Source organism: Haliotis asinina, chromosome 13, assembly GCF_037392515.1.
Source record: "Haliotis asinina isolate JCU_RB_2024 chromosome 13, JCU_Hal_asi_v2, whole genome shotgun sequence".
In the NCBI taxonomy this organism is placed as follows: domain Eukaryota; kingdom Metazoa; phylum Mollusca; class Gastropoda; order Lepetellida; family Haliotidae; genus Haliotis; species Haliotis asinina.
The window spans coordinates 32,435,868-32,458,738 of NC_090292.1; the positions used below are offsets into that span (position 1 = coordinate 32,435,868).

The window sequence follows — 22,871 nt, forward strand, 5'->3', positions numbered from 1 at the left end:
GCGCGATCAGCAATATTCCAGCCATATGACTGCGGTCTGTAAATAATCGAGTCTGGACCAGACAGTCCAGTGATCAACAACATGAGCATCGATCTGTGCAATTGGGAACCGATGACATGTGTCAACCAAGTCAGCGAGCCTGACCACCCGATCCCGTTAGTCGCCTCTTACGACAAGCATAGTCGCCTTTCATGGCAAGCATGGGTTGCTGAAGGCCTATTCTACCCCGGACCTTCACGGGTCAGTTTGTATAGAAAGTCAACTTCATGTTAATCACCCTTAGAAGTCAGCATGATGAGGATTATCAAAATAAGTGTTTCCGGTACTAAACTTGTTAGTGGCGTGACCTACTAACGCTCTCTATACTAGCGGTTTAACAAGCAGCGACTTAAGGATGTCTTCTGTGTGACAACTTATTCTAATTATCAGTAAACGAAGCGTGCGTAAAATAAGCGGAATTTTGCCAAATGCACAGTCATTAAAAAACGTCATGATTAAACTGAGGGTCCAAAGCCGAATTTGTCTTTCGTGTATTTGGGTATTAACAGAACTTTTGTAAAACTGGATATGTATATTCAACCACCAGTCATTTCTGCAATGATTGCCTATCACTATGACACAGTGAAGATCCGGGTAAGAATTGATCTTCAGTAACCAATGGTTGTCGTAAGTGGCGACTAACGGGATCAGGTGGTCAGACTCGCTGACTTGGTTGACACATCCCAGTTGGGTAGGTCGTTGCTCAAGCTGTTGATCACTGGATTGTCTGGTCCACGCTCGATTATTCGTAGACCGCCGTCATATAGCTGGAACATTGCGGGGTGTGACATAAACCCAACTCACTCACTCGGTATCTGTCGTCCTGTGCATAGAGCGCAGGTCAAAAATCGGGTGAAGTTAAGCAAAGCTGATCACGGAGAGTCCTTGGAAAAGTGACCGTGTTGGCAGCTTGATCCCTGTGAGTTTCTTTCACTCCTGAGAGTTTCTTTGACTCCGGTCCCGTCCAACAACGAAGCGCACGTGACACATGTGGTCTCACCGTTGGCAAATAAACGTGGTTGTTCAAAATTAACTCTGTTCATCCAGCAGTAAGTGGTTACCCGGTAGGACAAGGAGGTTGTTACCATTCTGGTGCCTCACGTGCAGCTAATTGGGCTGATAATGCCTGTTCTTTGGGCTTAATTTGTTCTCAGCGCCACTTTCTATGTTTGAAGTCGGTATTCGGCGCCCTACAAACGCACTATATATTTGTGAAAAGGTCGATAACAAACTGCATTTTAAAAAATCCAATGACTCGGGAAAGGATATCCTTAATGTCACATCTGGTTTAGAATTAGGTGTCGTCAGTTATGTACTGGTCGAAACAAATACAGCATGGGGGGTCTTCTAAGCATGGGGCTGTTTTAGTCACGTTATGGTTGAAATAATCAGTCCTTATGTGGCTATAAATTTTATCTCACTCACTCACATGGGCGTCCTGTGTTTGTCCCAACATTTTCAATAAAGAAACTGATACAAATTGGACAAATTTCCTGATTCCTAATTATCAGACAAATCGTAATATACTTGAAAAATTGTGAAAATGCGAGGGAAAACGCACCTTTATTCTTGTGTCACGCGTTCTTCCTTCACTGTGCATCGAGGAAATGGAGTTGCGTTTGGGACAACTCCACATTTCGTGTGGACAGCGCTTCCACCCTGTGAATAAGTCTATTCATAACAGTCTCATGGACGAGTGAAGAATTATAAACTAAATTTTGTTAATGACGTGATGCTGTCTAACCAGCCAGTGACAATGTTTTAACATGTAAAATAGAACAATCAGAAAGATCACACTGATGGACATGTTTAGCATTTTTAATCAACATTATAAATCTAAATAAAAAATGTGAAATGTTACCTGAGCATCGGCTCGTCACTTTTATTTATTTTTTATTTAATAATGTTTTATTGCCATTTAAAAACAATAATGTTGACTTGGCCGCGTCCCGGTCGAGTCCATTTGTCCACTTTAAGAAAGAGTGTCTTTAAGGACGAGTGTTTCTGAATCTACAACTCATTAACACGTGCTAAACTTTCCAAGCTGTATTTCTGAGAGAGAAAAACTAAAAACGCGTTCCTCCCTCGTCACTTTTCTTTCTTCAAAAAATTAAAAAATATCGTTATACCGGCCTCTTCACTTTTGAAAAAGAAATGTTCCCGAGAAACATTTATTTTTTTATGCAGCCGAATGGAATCTCATCGTATGCTGATGATGTACATTGTCATTACCTATCAGTCATCCAGAGCGTTCCAACACGTCAGTTCATTCGGCTGTTTCAAATAGGATTAATAAAGTTATCCCGGTTGACGGTTTAGAAATTGATGTAAGTGAATATGCCCATATCTGATTTAATTTAGCACCGGCTAGGGCTCGCTCCGGGATGCTATCTCATTATTGTTTGTCATAAGCTAATATCAGATGTGATTGGTTGATTGATTTACTGATTGGGTGAGTGAGTAAGTGAGTGAGTGCTTTACGGCGTTTTCGGCAATATTTCAGTAACAGCACTTCGGGGGACACCAGAAATGGACTCCACACTTTGTACCTATGTGGGGAATCGAATCTGGGCCTCCAGCGTGGCGAGCGAACGCTTCGACCACTCAGATACCCATCGCTATAGAGTTTGTCTATGATCAACTTGTCTAACGGAACTCATTAATTCTGTTTGTTGTTTAACGCAAATGTGCCACCATGCTACATGGTGGTTGTTTGTAAATAATTGAGTCTGAACTACACAATCCTGTGATCAACAGCATTAGCATCGATCTACGCAAATGAGATACGATGACACGTGTCAACCAAGTCAGCGAACCTGCTCACCCGATCCCGTTAGTCGCTTGTTACGACAAGCATGGTTTACTGAAGATCAATTCTAACCCGGATCTCACGGGCGCCTCTTTAAACTAAGGTGGGCACAGCAACCATACATTAGAACTCTCGAAACATACATTAATTAAAAGAATTGTTGTTAAATTTAATTGTTTTTTATTTCTCACGTGTCTATGGTGTCATCTGTGGGTGGACAAAACTGTGGACAAATATGTTTAAAAATATAACTGTGTGAAAGAAATCTTCGATGGTTGTACAGCAACAGCGCAGTTTTCTTTGGGGGTCATGATATCATTTACGTCTGATTATTTCCCAGATTGACGACATAGCATGAAGGTGTGAGGTAGTGTCACGTTGAACGATGAGCCGTAACACAGTATCAAAATGAGTGATGAACTGGAACACAGTATCAAGCTGAACGAAGAGCTGTAACATAGTATCATGCTGGACAGTGAGCTTTTACATACTATCAAACTGGCGATAAAGAACAAACCTGTAAAGAGATAACTATTATGTACAAGGCACTAAAGATTGGTGCTTCAATGACGAGTGACACAGGGAACTTTACTTAGGGACGGAAGAATTTCGTCACTGTCCTATCACACAAAGCCAGCTGTCTTGGCCTAGATACACACAATGTGTGTTAGCTGTGAAAGGAAAGGACATGCGTATCTCATCACGTTTCAAATACGTCTAGAGGTCACCATATCCTATTTTATACAAGTAGAAAACACAGAAAGTTCTCCAACACCGAGTGAGTGAGTGATCAAAGTGTCCTTGACATTTTATGTTTTATTGTTTGTTTCATTGCTCTATATATTTTTGAAAATATTATTCAAGTTTTGTTAAAATCCACATTTGGTTAAGATAGCTTTGTCAATATTGAAAATAGTATTTCTTAATCAGTAGGTATCTGTTTTTATGTGACGTTGTTTATGTTGTTGTTTGTTTATTATCATTATCATCATCATACAACGCCGAAACAAACGTACATGCCTATGGAACAAAAGAAAGTAGACAGAATAATATTTCATTGAGAACTGAAATAACTACATTCTGTATCTTTAACCACCAATCAGTAGTGTGGTAATAGCAAAATTAAAGCTGAGGTAAAATAATATTATTTTCACGTCATGACCCCAAGCACCTTTGTAGCATTGTGCACTTTTTACGAAAAGAAAAATAGCAACAACCTTTGATGATGTCTACGTTGCCAGTCGGTAGTTGTGCATTATGATAATTTATGATTTAAGTTATGACTGGTTTGAATAAAACAATAGTAATTCTGCAATACGAAAATCAAGAAGTATTCTTTGTAAGGTTGCTAGGCACTAGTACAGTCCTTTCTTGTGCTGGAATGTTGCTAAGTGCGGCGTAGAACTACCCTCACTCACTCACTCACTCCATCTCTCACTCTTATTTGTGGAAATGATACAACTAACTTGACATGTTTTCAACCCAACGTTTGTGACTCGTCTCAGTTAAAATGCTTTTTGAAAATATGTATGTTTGTTTATCTAAATGATGAAAAGAAGCTGTTGGTTCATTTTAATATCCCCTGCAAAGTTGCGGAATGTAGTTATCTTCTTATGAAATTATCTTTAAGGTCACTTGCAACGCAAAACGTAGATTCTGTTACCTTTTGGTTTGGAACTACAGGAACAAATTATCAAAATGTAAATTCAGTCTATAAAGTTGGAACACAAAACGATGATAAAACCCCGAGAAATCAGAGTTCAAACGATTCACTAATTTTACCCCAGCGCTGGAGTGAAAAGTGGCTCCAACGTCTGTGCTGTGCTGCGTCCATAGCGCATGCGCAGTGATTAGGTTCAGGCGGCTTGAACCGGAAAGGTGACTCGCAAAAACACAGAGCATGTATTTACAACACTCAACATCTCCAAATATATTCTTTATGGATAACAAGTTTTACTACTGCACATGAGGCAACGTTTCGGTATGGATTCTTGTTTAACAACGGTATATATGCCCATACTAAAACGTCGCATCAAGTACAATAAAAGAAGTTGTTACCCATAAAGAATCTTACTTTCTTATTACTCACCATACTTCTAAAATGCCAATCAAACATATTATCTCTATATACACACAATGAGCCATCAGTGTACCAGCCAACCAATGAAAAGTCTTCGTTACTCTTTTACTGGGTTCGGTCTAACGGGTTCTTTGTTTCGAAGGAAATAAACCCAGCACAAAAAGTGCACTTTTGATTCGCGATTGTACGCCTATAATCTCTGAATTCCTCAGATTCCTGGGGTTGGAGAACCCTCCTTAGCCGTCCGGTTTTAGCATTCAACCAGTGGTGAATCACAGGAGCCATACTCTGGCTCTTCAGAACTGACCAATAACGTTACTGCTTACGATTTAGATAGATATTTGTAAAACAGTGTATTTGACTTTTTGTTTACGTTTTTGAGCATGATGTTGTCGCTAAAATGAGAGAGAGAGAGAGAGAGACAGAGAAAGAAATTGTACTCATGTAGGGAATTAAACCGGGTCTTCAAATGACAAGCAACGATTTGTATTGGAGCTGTTGAACTGTATTTACTTACGAGGAGTCACCGACCTTAACCCCCTCCTCCATTACTCCATTACGTTGTTTACGTCAAACACGTCTTCCTGGGGGCCGTTTCTCAAGTGTTTCAGGCTGAAACAGAAGTAGCTAAATGCATTAAGAAAATCCGTAAACAACACCCCTCCAAAAGCATTCTTTACAAATGGGAAAGTTAATCCCACTGACCACTGTGATTAACGCTGTTGACGGTGCTACCCTTTTTGAAGACAATGGGTCACGTGATGGAATCCGACCAAGGTCACAATAGTTCGTTTCTCTTGTTTCGACACCTGTGCTTTTGTTGTGAAGCTGATGTTCTATGGGGTCAGATTTGATTACATACGAGTATCGTATACGAATTACGGTGACACGTGGACATATGTGTGCACGGGTCGCCAGTAGATGACGTTAACGTCGGTAAGTCTGAGAGTAGCTGTTGTTGACGTCTACACATCATACCACCAAAGTGTGTGTTCGACACGCGTGTATAGTTGTAGTCGAAGTGCGGACATAATAATAATAGTGGACAATAATAATTCTAAAGTGCCTAGTGTCCATCCACAGAGGTTCTCTGGCGCCATAGCAATTATTCACTTATTTTTAGCTTAACAAAGTTTTCAATGTTAAAGTAATTAATAAATCATATACCGATCCATATAATGCTTAAATATTGAATATTCGGGTGTTCATTAACTTTTTTTGTTGAGTATACATGCCATCCTGAACGTCTTGTGGAATGCCAATCGGTTAACGTGAGATTTTTATGAGAGACTTGAAAATAAAGACTAACATTTAATTACATATAATTTTGTTGAGTTTTTCTGATGTATTACATTGAGGTAGTATTCGTTGTATATCATAAGATATCTTTAAAAAATCAGCCACAGGTTGAGTTTGTCGTGAAGTCTGCCAGTATTCTGGCATGTCCCTCTGTGTCGAGGTCGGCTTCAACGATGGAGTTTGTATGTGCCACAGCCAAGACTTCGAGACACTGTTAACATTAGAGGGTTGTACCTTGCTAAAGCGTTCTCACTCGTTAGATTTAGATTCCCCACATGGGTACAGTGTGTGAAGGCCATTTCTGGTGTCCCTCGCCTGGATATTACTGGAAAATTGCTGAAAGCGGCGTAAAATCACACTCACTCACTGACTACATATATTACAACATTAAACAACATCAATGCCCATATACTTAGATGATGTATAATTGTATCTCATAGCTTCAATAAACGAAATGAAAAATAGCGCGTTTCTATGTCAGTCATTGCAAAAATGGCATATTGTGTGTTGAGGGTGTGTCTGAGAGTATACGGGTAGGGTTAGAAGGGTGGATCATGGGGATTTGGTAGGGGACAGGTTGAGTTTGTCGTGAAGTCTGCCAGTATTCTGGCATGTCCCTCTGTGTCGAGGTCGGCTTCAACGATGGAGTGTGTATGTGCCTTAAGAGTTTGGTTTTTTTTTGTTTGTGTGTTTGTTTGTAATGTGTTGCTTTGAAATCACATTTGCAGTCGTTTTCATTTAATTTAGAATATCATATGTATGGTGTGTAAGTGGCAGCATGAATATTGTTTGTCTTCATTTAGTATATCACCAAACTGAAAAACCCCAAGAGTCCAGGTCACAAAAACCAGCGCTGGTGACGGAGAGTCCTTGGATGGATGACAGTGTTTGGCGGCGGCATGACTCCAGGTTCGTTCTAGGACTTCTCTCTAGCTCCACAACGACAGGTGACGCATGTGGTTGCACCTTAGGCAAGTGAGTGTGTTCAAACTTAACAAGCCGTGAATGGGTGCCCGATAGTATAAGTAATATGACTATTAACTTGAAACTTTTACGGCAAGCGTGGGTTACCGAAGGCCTTGTTTGCATGAACACATGACACAAGTAAAAACAGGGAAGTAAATCACTTTTGTCACTGATGCATCAGATTTGTAAGATTCCTTATGTAGTAAACTCCAGATATATCGTACTCAAGGAGATAAACGTTTGAGTTCGTTATAGCCGTCGGTCGGTATAAACGTGATTTAGAGCAACTATAGAACCGACACAAACAGGCCAGCTGCCTCACAGGCAGGGTAACAATAAGTGACTGGGTAGCGTTTTACGCCGCTCTTAACAATATTCCAGAAATATCACGGCGGGGGACACCAGAAATTGGGCTTCAGACATTGTACCCATGTGGGGAATCGAACCCGGACGTTCTACCATTAGATCAGGACTTCAGCTTGACGAGCGAACGCTTTAAACACCGGACGGTGTCTTCTCACTTAACCAGTTTCTGTCAAAACTGGTCTCACACTTAGCCACAATGGGATCTGGCTGACTGGGGTTAGAGTTTTGATAACACTCAGTCCATAGTTGATCCATAGTTTGTTTCAACAAAATTCTCACCAAAAAGGCTTGATAACGGTGTTAAAACCTAAGCCGAAACGTCGCTCTCATAGCAATACAGAAGTTGTTCATCCATATACATGTATTGTCATCCTTCCTTAATACTCCAACTTCTAAACGTCTCTCAAGGTTGGACTCTCGCTATGTGAGAAAGTCATCAGATCTCACATTCAAGTCATTCAACATCGTTCTAAGTCACTCGAGTTAAATGATGTGGATAAAAAAATTCAAATGATGACGACATGTCAATTACACAAGGTAACAATTACACCTGTACATTTAGCCCAGTATCAGGTTCTATGAAAGTGTGATTGCTCGCTTGCTTGCTTGCTTGCTTGCTTGCTTATCAAAAGTTTAACAGGTGTTCGGTCGACTAGGTCTAGGTGTCTAGGGGTTCGGTCAACTAGGTCTAGGGGTTCGGTCAACTAAGTCTAGGTGTCTAGGTGTTCGGTCAACTAGGTCTAGGTGTTCGGCCAACTAGGTCTAGGTGTTCGGTCAACTAGGTCTAGGTGTCTAGGTGTTCGGTCAACTAGGTCTAGGTGTTCGGCCAACTAGGTCTAGGTGTTCGGTCAACTAGGTCTAGGTGTCTAGGTGTTCGGTCAACTAGGTCTAGGTGTTCGGCCAACTAGGTCTAGATGTTCGGTCAACTAGGTCTAGGTGTTCGGTCAACTAAGTCTAGGTGTTCGGTCAACTAGGTCTAGGTGTTCGGTCAACTAGGTCTAGGGGTTCGGTCAACTAGGTATATATGTTCGGTCAACTAGGTCTAGGTGTCTAGGTGTTCGGCCAACTAGGTCTAGGTGTTCGGTCAACTAGGTCTAGGTGTTCGGTCAACTAGGTCTAGGTGTCTAGGTGTTCGGTCAACTAGGTCTAGGGGTTCGGTCAACTAAGTCTAGGTGTTCGGTCAACTAGGTCTAGATGTTCGGTCAACTAAGTCTAGGTGTCTAGGTGTTCGGTCAACTAAGTCTAGGTGTTCGGTCAACTAGGTCTAGGTGTCTAGGTGTTCGGTCAACTAGGTCTAGGTGTTCGGCCAACTAGGTCTAGGTGTTCGGCCAACTAGGTCTAGATGTTCGGTCAACTAGGTCTAGGTGTCTAGGTGTTCGGTCAACTAGGTCTAGGGGTTCGGCCAACTAGGTCTAGGTGTTCGGTCAACTAGGTCTAGGTGTCTAGGTGTTCGGTCAACTAGGTCTAGGTGTTCGGTCAACTAGGTCTAGGTGTCTAGGTGTTCGGTCAACTAGGTCTAGGGGTTCGATCAACTAAGTCTAGGTGTTCGGTCAACTAGGTCTAGATGTTCGGTCAACTAGGTCTAGGTGTCTAGGTGTTCGGTCAACTAGGTCTAGGTGTCTAGGTGTTCGGTCAACTAGGTCTAGGTGTCTAGGTGTTCGGTCAACTAGGTCTAGGTGTTCGGTCAACTAGGTCTAGGTGTCTAGGTGTTCGGTCAACTAGATGCATTTACCCCTTCGCTATCATAAAGGTTTGCTCAACGTTTTCTAAAGAATCACAGGTGTCCTGGCTTATAAGTAAGAACAAGCCCTTCATCCTTCCATCGGTATAATTTGCCGGCGTGATCAGATACGACCTTAAGAAGTGGTGGAAGTGAGGGTTAGGAAGAGGATAGGGGCGGGGTTGTATGGTCAGTATTTCTTTCAACACCCTCTTGGGGCTTACACTTCAAACATAATCACCTGTAAGCACTGGACGCTAATGATAATGACAGTACGCTGTAGTTACAAATGATAGTAATTACACCCGACGGTTTGACACTTAAACCAAGGATTTGAAATTGAGGCAGCCCTTTATTCTAACACCCTCAAGTTGCCGAAAGAAGACCTTGGGGCATTTTGGGAGTGTTGTAGGGGTATTGGTAATTGGGGGGACAGGGCATGGTTGGGGGGTGTGGAGGGGGGGGGGGGGGCGGTGAGAGAGAGAGGGGGGGGGGGGGGCTATATGGTGGAGATGTTACCACGGCCCACGTTTAACCAACTGATGACTGAATGTATTACTTCACAACAACACGTGAAGATCCTGGTTAGAATTGATCTTCAGTAACCCATGCTTGTCATAAGAGGCAGCCAGTGGCATCGGGTGGTGTGGCTCGCTCACTTGGTTGACACATGTGAGCGGTTCCCGTTTGCGCAGATCGATGGTCACTGAGCTGTCTGGTCCAAACTCGATTACGTACAGACTGTCGCTATGCAGGTGGAGAGCAACGGCAGTAAACAACAAACAAACAAATCACCAAATCAACAATAGTGTTGGGAATTAGTATCGCGATATATAGTGATATGTGTCGGCGTATTGTGATTTACTGTGAAAGTGTAACATATGGTTTAAGGTATTGAAATTATTGTTTCATATCCTTTGAAACAATGCCGCTGGCCACCGTCATGATTCAGAGTTTGGTTTTACGCCGCTTTTAGCAATATTCCAGCAATATCGCGTAGGGGAAAACCAGAAATGGGATACACACATCATGCCAATGTGGGGAATCGAACCCGGGCCTTCGGCGTGGCGAGCGAAAGCTTTAACCACTAGGCTACCCCACCGCCCTCAGGACTCAGACGTTATTAGGCTCTAAAGTTTTGAACTGGAGAAAAATCCGCAGCGGTGTCCGCCATTTTTGTATATTTATCAACACAACGAGTGTCAGTGAGTGAGTGAGTGAGTGAGTGAGTGAGTTTAGTTTAGCGGGGGACACCAGAAAATGGGCTTCACACGTTGTACCCATGTGGGGAATCGAACCCGGGTCTTCGGCGTGACGAGCGAAAGCTTTAACCACTAGGCTACCCCACCGCCCCACGAGTGTCAGTATCAACCTATATTTTATATCAATATTTCATAAAAGTCATGCAAATGCATTTATGCAATCAATAAACATCCTAAAAACTATTAATGTATAATAGTACAAAGGAGTACAAATGTCGTAATTATGCTTTACTGTATCACGGAAATTACCAATCGTGTCGGGTGAACCGGTTCGTGAAAAGTGTACCGCAGTGTATCGTATTGTGAAGCTCAAATTGCAATATACTTGTATAACCGGTATTGTAGCCCACCCCTAATTAACAACAGAAAGCAGCGGCAAATTGAGCGAGGAAGAGACATTTCAACACATAAACCGACGGGCAAAAGAAAGTACACACTCGGTGGTTTGGAAGATCAAAAGGAATTTGTGACATACTTCACAAAGCGATCTGTCGTAAGTCTGTGTTAAAGTATGGCTCAACGACTGCTTTGAGTAGCGGGGCCCCGGGGCGTTTGTAACGTCGTAATTGTGATGCCTGTGGGGCGCAAGAAGGCAATTAGTCATATGATATATTCCACCGGGTACCCATCCACTGCTAGGTGACCAGAGGCAATAGTAACAAGCTCACTTGCTTAAGGTGAGACCACGTGTGCTACGCTGTGGGACAGGACTGACGTCCTAGAAACTCTTAGGCGTCAAGCTGCTGAACGGTAATTCATCCAAGGACTCTCAGTTGCTTGACTTCAACTGATTTGTGACCTGGGTTCTATGCACAGAGCCGCATAACACTACTACATGACTCTAAAGAGACTAACAGAAAAGCAGATAAAAATACAGACCCCATTGTCATGTGTAAGTGAGTATTACTGTATGTCCCCACCAAAAGCGAGCAAGCGACTGACTGATAACACCCCACTGTACCTCATCAGCCAAACGCCATTGATTTAAAGGGGCGGTGGTGTAGCCTAGCTGTTAAACCGTTCGCTCGTCGCGCTGTCGACTCAGGTTCTATTCCCCCCATGGATAGAAACCACATTTAGCAATTTTACAGCAGTACCACGGCGAGGGACACCAGATACAGGCTTCACGCGTTGTACCCGAGGGGGAATCGAACCCGAGACTTCAGCGTGACAACAGAACGCTTTAACCGCCATTCTGTCTTACTGTCCTTTGCTTTTAGGGAAATGACAAGCGAGTTCATATCTCGAAGGGGACATAACTCTTTGTGTCTTGAAAAAACAGATGAGGCCAAATTGCGTCATTCCAAGTCAGATCGTCCTGTGCCTGTTTAGCATGTGTTTTTTTTCCGTGTACGGCCTTTACGGCTGCGTGCACACTTTCTGCTCTTTCAGTGCACCTTGATCAACAACAGACTATTCATGCACGCATGAATAAACGCCTTAGCCTCCATACGTTAATAGTCTATTTCCCGAGACACCGCCTTCTGACGCATAATGCTGTGAAACCCGACGTACTCCTGCCCCAAAAACAAACTGCAATCTTCACGAACACTTCCCCCTTCGGGACCCGTTCAAGCATTCACACACGTGAAAATACTACGCCACCATTTGATTTTGTTGTAAACTATTCCGAAAACATAACCTTGAAACGTGTCGCCCGAACGGAATTGACACGTCCCAGAAAGCACCAGCCTCGGACTGGCCTAGGCTAAATAGCTCCCGGATTGATCTTTAGGCGTATTCGGGAGACACCGTGCACGAAGACAACACGTGGCTGAAGTTCGTCACAGTTAATATCACGATTGTTTGATAGTGGTGCTTAGCATTAACACCTTATAAGATGGAAACTCAACAGGTTGAAAACATGGATTGTTTTCCTGACAAAGTGATCCCACCAGAGAACTTTGAAGATTTGATTTCAAGGCTTCGTGACATATTTCAGTCTGACAAAGTCAATATTGACTACGTCAAAAGCCTCATGAGCGCATACAAAAGCGACAGGAATGAGTGGAAAAAATACGCAAAATTTGACCGCAACAGGTGAGCGTTTTTGTTGATATTATATATTTTAAAAGCATACCTGTGTGATTTTGAAAAGGTACATAGTGGTTCTGTATTTCTTTTAACAGGACCGGGGAACTTATTCTTTAATGACGCAAGTCAAGTTGTTATTCGTGATGTGTTTTGTCTTTGAAGACATGTTTTCAGTGTTTATTTACTGTCTTGACCACCTCGTTTGTGACTACCGTAAGGGGCGGTGGAGTGGCCTAGTGGTTAAAGCGTTCGCTCGTAACGCCGAAGACCCGGGTTCGATTCCCAACATTGGCATAATGTGTGAAGCCCATTTCTGGTGTCCCCCGCCGTGGTATTGCTGGAATATTGGTAAAACCGGCGTAGAACCACACTCACTCACTATTGTCTCTTAGTTTGAGTACACAGGCAGCTTTCAGTTATTCTGTATATGATAAATCGCTGCTGCAGACGGTGAGACAATAGTGGACCATTTGGTGGTGGTACCATTGTCTGTCGATTCTTGTGTCCATGGTATAATAAGTGTAAGTAAGTATATATCCATAATACCCTAGTTTATCATGCCCCATTATGCCTGATGTTAACCAGAGCTCCAGATAATTTTCCAAGCAATTGGGTATTTACTTACATGTCTGTTTGTGTACAAGTAACTGCATTTTTATGAGGAGTAACTAGCATTTTGTATACTCACAGTAGTTAAATAAACCGAGTACCTTTACACAGAGTTTCTTATCCTTATTAGGTAATTAGCTAAACATATAAATATAAACAGACTAGAAGTTTTTAGTAATTGTCATGCTGCCAAACAGTTGGCAGCCATTTCTAAATACTGACCATGGAAGTCATGTGACCATTAGAGTAAACCCCGGACAGTGGCTACTAATATATAGTACATATATATTATACATATATGCTGTTTTAGAGTTTGGGCGCAAATGACGAATCATAGGCAAGCCAATATATTTAACTGAGTAATGTACGCTATGTATTATAGGTCTATTGGTTTATGAGTGATTCTAGTGCGGTTTTTTTTTTTTTTTTTTTTTTTTTTTGTTCTCCCAGATTTGTAATTAATTGAGTAAATGTGATTTTTATTGAGTAAAATACGCAAATATGCGCTTTATCTGGAGCTCTGGTTAACGTATCAATATCGGGTTATTTGTTCATAATACTCTGCATTCATCAATATTCTGGTTATATGGCGGCGATCAAGAACCCGTTCTTCTATGCGATCGTAGCGCTGCGACAGCCAAATGTCTAAGCATGGGAGTTACGATCACGTCAACGCTACGATCGCATTGACGAACGGCGCCGTGTTCCCGAACCCGGTTCCTTAAATCGATCTAGCGCTAGCATGATCGTAAATCCCGTACTTTAACATAGACGTGTGACTGTCGTAGAGCTACCGTCGCTTTGAGGAACGGGGCCCTGGACAAGACAATTTAATGACTGCATCTTGGACATCGGTGTTGGCAGTGCGAGAACGATGACATGTGTCAATCAAATCAGCGAGTCTGGCCTCTTACGACAAGCTCGGGTTACCGAAGGTCAATTCTAACCTCCATAAAGCAAAAATAGGACTTGAAAGAGTGACAGCTGGTCAAACATCTAACAGTCATTTGTCCTAGAAATGAATTGTCTTATCTAAAAATGTATATCTTGAAAGAATATGGGACACTCTAGATGGACCTCAGACACAATGTCAAGGTCAGGAGAGCTAAGGCAATCTAGACTATCCCGCTGCTTGCAGGCTTCAGTGGGCCTGTGAGAGAGACATGTTATAATCAACTAACGAGAACCCATTATTTTTGTATTGCTTCAGCGTGCTCCCATCGTAACCCATACCTTAACATAGTCTTACGACTGTCGTAGAGTTAAGGTGATTTTAACACCGATGCTTTTACATACACTTACGACAGTCGTAGAGATAAGGTGATTTTAACACCGATGCTTTGACATACACTTACGACGGTCGTAGCGCAAAGGTTATCGTAACACCGATGCCTCAACATACACTTAAGACAGTCGTAGCGCTAAGTTAATCCTGACAGCGATGCGTTAACATACACTTACGACGGTCGTAGCACAAAGGTTATCGTAACACCGATGCCTCAACATACACTTAAGACAGTCGTTGTGCTGAAATGTTTAGTACAACGGAACCCATGTCTTTATTCTCTAAGAGGAACAAATATGAAACCTTTCGTTTATCCTTCAGACATTTTATCTCGAAAACGAACCCCATGTATATCGATTATATTTACCATTGTTAAATGAACAAAATTGTTCTTGTAAGGAAGTCAGTACTGTTGTTGTTTGCTAAAGGTTTCATAATATTCACGCAAGGGGTTTGTATGTTGCATTGATTAGTCATGAGATCGATACGAGTCGAGAATAGCGAGGTTAGGTGAAAACAAGTTCAACTTTGCGTTCAAGGCTATTACACATGTGTGTCCGTGCCAGTGTGCTTTCGTACACAGGCCCGATTTTATAGTGTTGTAGTCTGTCTTGGTTTAACATAAATACTCCTTTCATACACAGCTTATCCCAACCAGTCCTTGTACTATTCTCTAATAGTGCACCAAGGATGGCCTTCACAGACAGCCGTGTGGGAATCGAACCCCGGTCTTTGGCGTGGCGAGCTGAGACATTCACCACGAGACTACCCCACCACACTTCGTATTATGGACTACAGCTATAACGAACTGCGTTTAGTGGTCCTCTGAGTTCGTAGTAACCGGAGGTAACTGCATTGACGATTCAGTCACGGTGTCAGTCCGTGCGCAGTTCACTCTGCGTGACCTAGTTATGAAACTGTCAATACAGATATAGGTCAGTCTGCTCTATGGTCTGGGAGACACTTAATCGCACGTCTGAAGCTGTTGCCCGTATAGGTATTGAAGACGACCTGCAGGTCCTGTTCTGTTTGCAGACATTCGATGATATCTTGTGGGAGGTTAGTTGACGTTAGTCTAACTCAAGCATTGGTTCCAAACACTGGTTCCAAACATTGCGACATACGGACAACGCTGAATACCCGAATGATTAGCCGAATTTTGGGAGAACTGCGCAAATCTAATGTCCATAGGCCAATCTTGAGAATTATTGTCTGCCATCCAGGCAACATGCATGTCCTTTACGTCGCAATTGGACCTTTCGACTGAACCCTGGCTCTGGGGAGGTCCAGGCTTACCGTGCACTAGAGTCCAAGTTGGTCAAGAAAGCATCAATCCCTGAGAAGCCATCTAAAGGACATCAGATTTGGATGTTGTGAGACAATGTCAGTATTTTGCAACATTGGAACCGCGATTTTTAGTGCTGTGGCAACAGATGAAGATCCGGGTCAGAATAGAATTTCAGTGATCCATGCTAGTCGAAGACTAGCAGATCGGGTAGTAATGTTATTTTGCTAACGCTGATTAATGGGTGGTTAGGCCATTCTGCTGTCGTAGATTAGCCAGTGCTTAAATTTTCGAAGCTCTCTTAGCGCTAAGATAGTCGCGCCATACATTAACATAAACCCACGACTATCTTAGCGCTAACTGACGGTCTAGTCTGTCGGACAGTCCTTGAACCTCATCATTTTGCCTACTGCCAAACCTTCTTAGCAGTGCTAAAGTCTTAAATAAAACAAGTCGAGTTTTCCTCAGGTTTAGGGTCTCCCTGGGGCAAGTTTTCAGTTGAAATGGGTTTGTTTTTTTACGATCAAAATTATATATATTTAGAGACTAAGCCTTAGTCTAATGACTGTCTGACGTTCTGTTCTAATAAACCCTGTCTTCACTGCTGCGTGCCAGGCACAAGGGAGGATGAGGCTGGAAGGGAGATTGGGGGTGGATGGGGGAAGGGATCATGGCTGGTTGACCTGCATTATTCGCTCTCTCTCACTGTGTGTCAGTGTATGAATATCCCGAACCCGCATCGTGTATGAATAACAAGAATGTAGGTCAACCTAAGAGACTTTAAATGCCCTGCCGCCAGGCCATAGATGTGTCCCCAGTTCTACTGATTGCGTTCTAATGTGACTAGTGTGGTGGTTCAACGACCTGTGAGAACACGGTGGGAAACCCCGGTGGTTAAAGCGTTCGCTCGTCACGCCGAAGACTCGGGTTCGATTCCGTACATAGGTCCGATTCGCGAAACCCGCTTCTGGTGTGATATTGCTGAAATATTGTTAATAACGGCGTAAAACCAAACTCGCCCACTGCTTTCATGAATGGCGACGGCGTATGTAGAATGTTTTTGAAAGGTTCTGGGCTTCGGGGCAACTCTGTACCGTAAACCAACCTGGCTCCTTGTTATTTTACCTACACTAAGCAATCGCCCAGCTACATGAGGGCGTTCTGTAAATAATTACGTCTGGACAACACACTCAAGTGATTGGGATCGTGCATAACAATCTACGAGATTGGATACGATGACATACATAAATCAAGGCAGCGGCCAATCCCGCCTTCTTCTACCCGAGCTTTAGTGCAATCTAGAGACTGACAGTATGAGCATCATTGTGCGAACTGTAATGAAAATCGTGATTTTGTGTTTGTTCAAAACCAACTGGGTAGATTTTTGCGTCAGTGTGTTTTAGCCAATAGGTACCATAACCACAGACCACCTCTGTCATCTAGTGAGTTAATGAATAAAGTTTATGCCCGCTTTACATGATTACAGCAATACCACAGCAAAGGACACATGTTGGGAGTCGAACTTGGGTCTTCGGCGTGACAAACGAACGCTTCCACCACCTGGGCACTCACTGACCCAGTTGTCTAATGTCGAGAACGTCCGATTTTCGGGCTCATCTAACAACATGATGTTACATGGTGATATTTGTTGTTATCCCGACTTTGCTCGAGATGAAGGAAAAAGTTAAACTGCCTATCTCAGTGTGATAGCCAAGAGGTTAAAGCTTTCGATCGTCTCGCCAAAGATCCGAGTACATTGTGTGAAGCTTATTTCTGATGTACCCAGCCGTGATATTACTGGAATATTTTCTAAAAGCGGCATAAAACTCTCTTTAGTGAGTGATCAAGCTGGTAGACAATCACTCGCATGTTATGTAAAAGCAATATATATGATGTGCCGCAAATTAAACCTCAGTCAATGCTTGCTCATGAATCGTGCCGTCATGTTTATGCACATAAACACAAGTGTATGTGACACATCGCTGAGCTTTCGTCAAAACAGATAACGCGCATTGTCAAAGTATCGGAGAAGCACGTTATTGATATTTATACTTCGGCAGAGTGACAACACAACCATTGTTTGACTCGCCGTTCATCACTACTCTTCAGGAAAGATTCAAGGCATCAGGGCTGCATTCTAACGGACAGTCATGTGTCTAGAATTTCGAAGCTCTCTTTGCGCTAATATAGTCGTAAGTGCCAAACATTAACATCAGCCTACGACTATCTTAGCGCTAAGAGAGCTTTGACAATCTAGACCCTGGTCGATAAGTCCCGCACACTAGATCTCGTTCTCATGGGTGGAGGGTGTCGGCGTATCGCAGATCTTTGGCACCTGGTGTTCCTAATGGAAATGCCTTTCTCTGAAATGAATGCTTCATTTGAGTGTAGTTCATTTGCGTGCATCATATTTTGTTATTGTATGAGATAGGTATTATGTTTTGGTCAGGTGTAAGGCGGAACGAATCATTCCAGAGACTATATCCACCAAAGACACACTTAATGCAACAGATCCACACACACACACGCTCACACGCACGCTCGCATACATGCATAGGCACGCATCTACCTCACTACCACCACAACCCAAATCTATCCAAAACACAAACGCACACGCATGCACGCACACACACACTCGCACGCACTCACACCAGCCCATCCCTTTTACAACGAAGCTTCACTGCCTACACTAAACCCCACTTAAACCCCATCTACCCACCCATTGAAATACAATCCTCCATCCACCCCTAGACACACACCTTCCCCATCCCGAAACAACCAAACACACACAAACAAACAAAACACTACCTGCCTACCTACATCCAGTCAAAAACACAACACTCCCCTACCCCCAGTTTTCAGAATCAAATGTTGTTTTACGACCGCGTTATATAATTACCAGCTTGCCCTCCTGCCAGATGCACAGAACAAAACAAAATAGGCAAATATTTATACATTCCTGAAACATTACGGTCGGTACATGAGGGCTAGAAGAGAACGGTGTTGCAGACTGACGCGAGTCGTGACCCTGCCATAGTAATCTGACATTCACAGAGTGCCCTGACATTCTGTAAACTAATTGTAATCGGCTAGCACGTATCTGATCCGAACCAGGTCACGTGATAACTAGACACTACTGACAGCGCGTGAAGCCAGCTCATCCCGAGAAGTTAGACTCTGAATATGTAACAAACAAATTCATTTACTAGTAAACTGAAAAGGGGCCTAGGGAGACCAGAGTTTTATTAACCTAAGGAAATCTACACTTGCTTCATTTTGGGCATGGCATGGCAGAGAGGGCCTGGCAGTAGGGAAATAATGTGTTTCAGGGACTGTGAGACAGACTACATTGCAGAGAGGGCTAGGCAGTAGGGAAGTAATGTGTTTCAGGGACTGTGAGACAGACTACATTGCAGAGAGGGCCTGGCAGTAGGGAAGTAATGTGTTTCAGGGACTGTGAGACAGACTACATTGCAGAGAGGGCTAGGCAGTAGGGAAGTAATGTGTTTCAGGGACTGTGAGACAGACTACATTGCAGAGAGGGCTAGGCAGTAGGGAAGTAATGTGTTTCAGGGACTGTGAGACAGACTACATTGCAGAGAGGGCCTGGCAGTAGGGAAGTAATGTGTTTCAGGGACTGTGAGACAGACTACATTGCAGAGAGGGCCTGGCAGTAGGGAAGTAATGTGTTTCAGGGACTGTGAGACAGACTACATTGCAGAGAGGGCCTGGCAGTAGGGAAGTAATGTGTTTCAGGGACTGTGAGACAGACTACATTGCAGGGAGGGCCTGGCAGTAGGGAAGTAATGTGTTTCAGGGACTGTGAGACAGACTACATTGCAGGGAGGGCCTGGCAGTAGGGAAGTAATGTGTTTCAGGGACTGTGAGACAGACTACATTGCAGAGAGGGCCTGGCAGTAGGGAAATAATGTGTTTCAGGGACTGTGAGACAGACTACATTGCAGAGAGGGCCTGGCAGTAGGGAAGTAATGTGTTTCAGGGACTGTGAGACAGACTACATTGCAGAGAGGGCTAGGCAGTAGGGAAATAATGTGTTTCAGGGACTGTGAGACAGACTACATTGCAGAGAGGGCCTGGCAGTAGGGAAGTAATGTGTTTCAGGGACTGTGAGACAGACTACATTGCAGAGAGGGCCTGGCAGTAGGGAAGTAATGTGTTTCAGGGACTGTGAGACAGACTACATTGCAGAGAGGGCCTGGCAGTAGGGAAGTAATGTGTTTCAGGGACTGTGAGACAGACTACATTGCAGAGAGGGCCTGGCAGTAGGGAAGTAATGTGTTTCAGGGACTGTGAGACAGACTACATTGCAGAGAGGGCCTGGCAGTAGGGAAGTAATGTGTTTCAGGGACTGTGAGACAGACTACATTGCAGGGAGGGCCTGGCAGTAGGGAAGTAATGTGTTTCAGGGACTGTGAGACAGACTACATTGCAGGGAGGGCCTGGCAGTAGGGAAGTAATGTGTTTCAGGGACTGTGAGACAGACTACATTGCAGAGAGGGCCTGGCAGTAGGGAAATAATGTGTTTCAGGGACTGTGAGACAGACTACATTGCAGAGAGGGCCTGGCAGTAGGGAAGTAATGTGTTTCAGGGACTGTGAGACAGACTACATTGCAGAGAGGGCTAGGCAGTAGGGAAATAATGTGTTTCAGGGACTGTGAGACAGACTACATTGCAGAGAGGGCCTGGCAGTAGGGAAGTAATGTGTTTCAGGGACTGTGAGACAGACTACATTGCAGAGAGGGCCTGGCAGTAGGGAAGTAATGTGTTTCAGGGACTGTGAGACAGACTACATTGCAGAGAGGGCCTGGCAGTAGGGAAGTAATGTGTTTCAGGGACTGTGAGACAGACTACATTGCAGAGAGGGCCTGGCAGTAGGGAAGTAATGTGTTTCAGGGACTGTGAGACAGACTACATTGCAGAGAGGGCCTGGCAGTAGGGAAGTAATGTGTTTCAGGGACTGTAAGACAGACTACATTGCAGGAAGGGCCTGGCAGTAGGGAAGTAATGTGTTTCAGTGACTGTAAGACAGACTACATTGCAGAGAGGGCCTGGCAGTAGGGAAGTAATGTGTTTCAGGGACTGTGAGACAGACTACATTGCAGAGAGAGCCTGGCAGTAGGGAAGTAATGTGTTTCAGTGACTGTAAGACAGACTACATTGCAGAGAGGGCCTGGCAGTAGGGAAGTAATGTGTTTCAGTGACTGTAAGACAGACTACATTGCAGAGAGGGCCTGGCAGTAGGGAAGTAATGTGTTTCAGGGACTGTGAGACAGACTACATTGCAGAGAGGGCTAGGCAGTAGGGAAGTAATGTGTTTCAGGGACTGTGAGACAGACTACATTGCAGAGAGGGCTAGGCAGTAGGGAAGTAATGTGTTTCAGGGACTGTAAGACAGACTACATTGCAGAGAGGGCCTGGCAGTAGGGAAGTAATGTGTTTCAGTGACTGTAAGACAGACTACATTGCAGAGAGGGCCTGGCAGTAGGGAAGTAATGTGTTTCAGGGACTGTGAGACAGACTACATTGCAGAGAGAGCCTGGCAGTAGGGAAGTAATGTGTTTCAGTGACTGTAAGACAGACTACATTGCAGAGAGGGCCTGGCAGTAGGGAAGTAATGTGTTTCAGTGACTGTAAGACAGACTACATTGCAGAGAGGGCCTGGCAGTAGGGAAGTAATGTGTTTCAGGGACTGTGAGACAGACTACATTGCAGAGAGGGCTAGGCAGTAGGGAAGTAATGTGTTTCAGGGACTGTGAGACAGACTACATTGCAGAGAGGGCTAGGCAGTAGGGAAGTAATGTGTTTCAGGGACTGTAAGACAGACTACATTGCAGAGAGGGCTAGGCAGTAGGGAAGTAATGTGTTTCAGGGACTGTGAGACAGACTACATTGCAGAGAGGGCTAGGCAGTAGGGAAGTAATGTGTTTCAGGGACTGTAAGACAGACTACATTGCAGAGAGGGCCTGGCAGTAGGGAAGTAATGTGTTTCAGGGACTGTGAGACAGACTACATTGCAGAGAGGGCTAGGCAGTAGGGAAGTAATGTGTTTCAGGGACTGTGAGACAGACTACATTGCAGAGAGGGCTAGGCAGTAGGGAAGTAATGTGTTTCAGGGACTGTAAGACAGACTACATTGCAGAGAGGGCTAGGCAGTAGGGAAGTAATGTGTTTCAGGGACTGTGAGACAGACTACATTGCAGAGAGGGCTAGGCAGTAGGGAAGTAATGTGTTTCAGGGACTGTGAGACAGACTACATTGCAGAGAGGGCTAGGCAGTAGGGAAGTAATGTGTTTCAGGGACTGTAAGACAGACTACATTGCAGAGAGGGCTAGGCAGTAGGGAAGTAATGTGTTTCAGGGACTGTGAGACAGACTACATTGCAGAGAGGGCTAGGCAGTAGGGAAGTAATGTGTTTCAGGGACTGTGAGACAGACTACATTGCAGAGAGGGCTAGGCAGTAGGGAAGTAATGTGTTTCAGGGACTGTAAGACAGACTACATTGCAGAGAGGGCTAGGCAGTAGGGAAGTAATGTGTTTCAGGGACTGTGAGACAGACTACATTGCAGAGAGGGCTAGGCAGTAGGGAAGTAATGTGTTTCAGGGACTGTGAGACAGACTACATTGCAGAGAGGGCTAGGCAGTAGGGAAGTAATGTGTTTCAGGGACTGTGAGACAGACTACATTGCAGAGAGGGCTAGGCAGTAGGGAAGTAATGTGTTTCAGGGACTGTGAGACAGACTACATTGCAGAGAGGGCTAGGCAGTAGGGAAGTAATGTGTTTCAGGGACTGTGAGACAGACTACATTGCAGAGAGGGCTAGGCAGTAGGGAAGTAATGTGTTTCAGGGACTGTGAGACAGACTACATTGCAGAGAGGGCTAGGCAGTAGGGAAGTAATGTGTTTCAGGGACTGTGAGACAGACTACATTGCAGAGAGGGCTAGGCAGTAGGGAAGTAATGTGTTTCAGGGACTGTAAGACAGACTACATTGCAGAGAGGGCTAGGCAGTAGGGAAGTAATGTGTTTCAGGGACTGTGAGACAGACTACATTGCAGAGAGGGCTAGGCAGTAGGGAAGTAATGTGTTTCAGGGACTG

General features: G+C 43.9%; 1 protein-coding gene across 1 annotated transcript in view; it reads left to right on the forward strand.

Moving 5' to 3' along the window:
* The first annotated feature begins 12,115 nt into the window (after positions 1-12,115).
* LOC137259768 (cysteine dioxygenase type 1-like) overlaps positions 12,116-22,871 on the forward strand; it is a 48,649-nt gene continuing 37,893 nt past the window's right edge. The window contains exon 1 of the mRNA XM_067797380.1: positions 12,116-12,581. Within this exon, the coding sequence (XP_067653481.1) occupies positions 12,382-12,581 (200 nt within the window). The 5' untranslated portion in view covers positions 12,116-12,381. The remainder of the gene's footprint in view (positions 12,582-22,871) is intronic.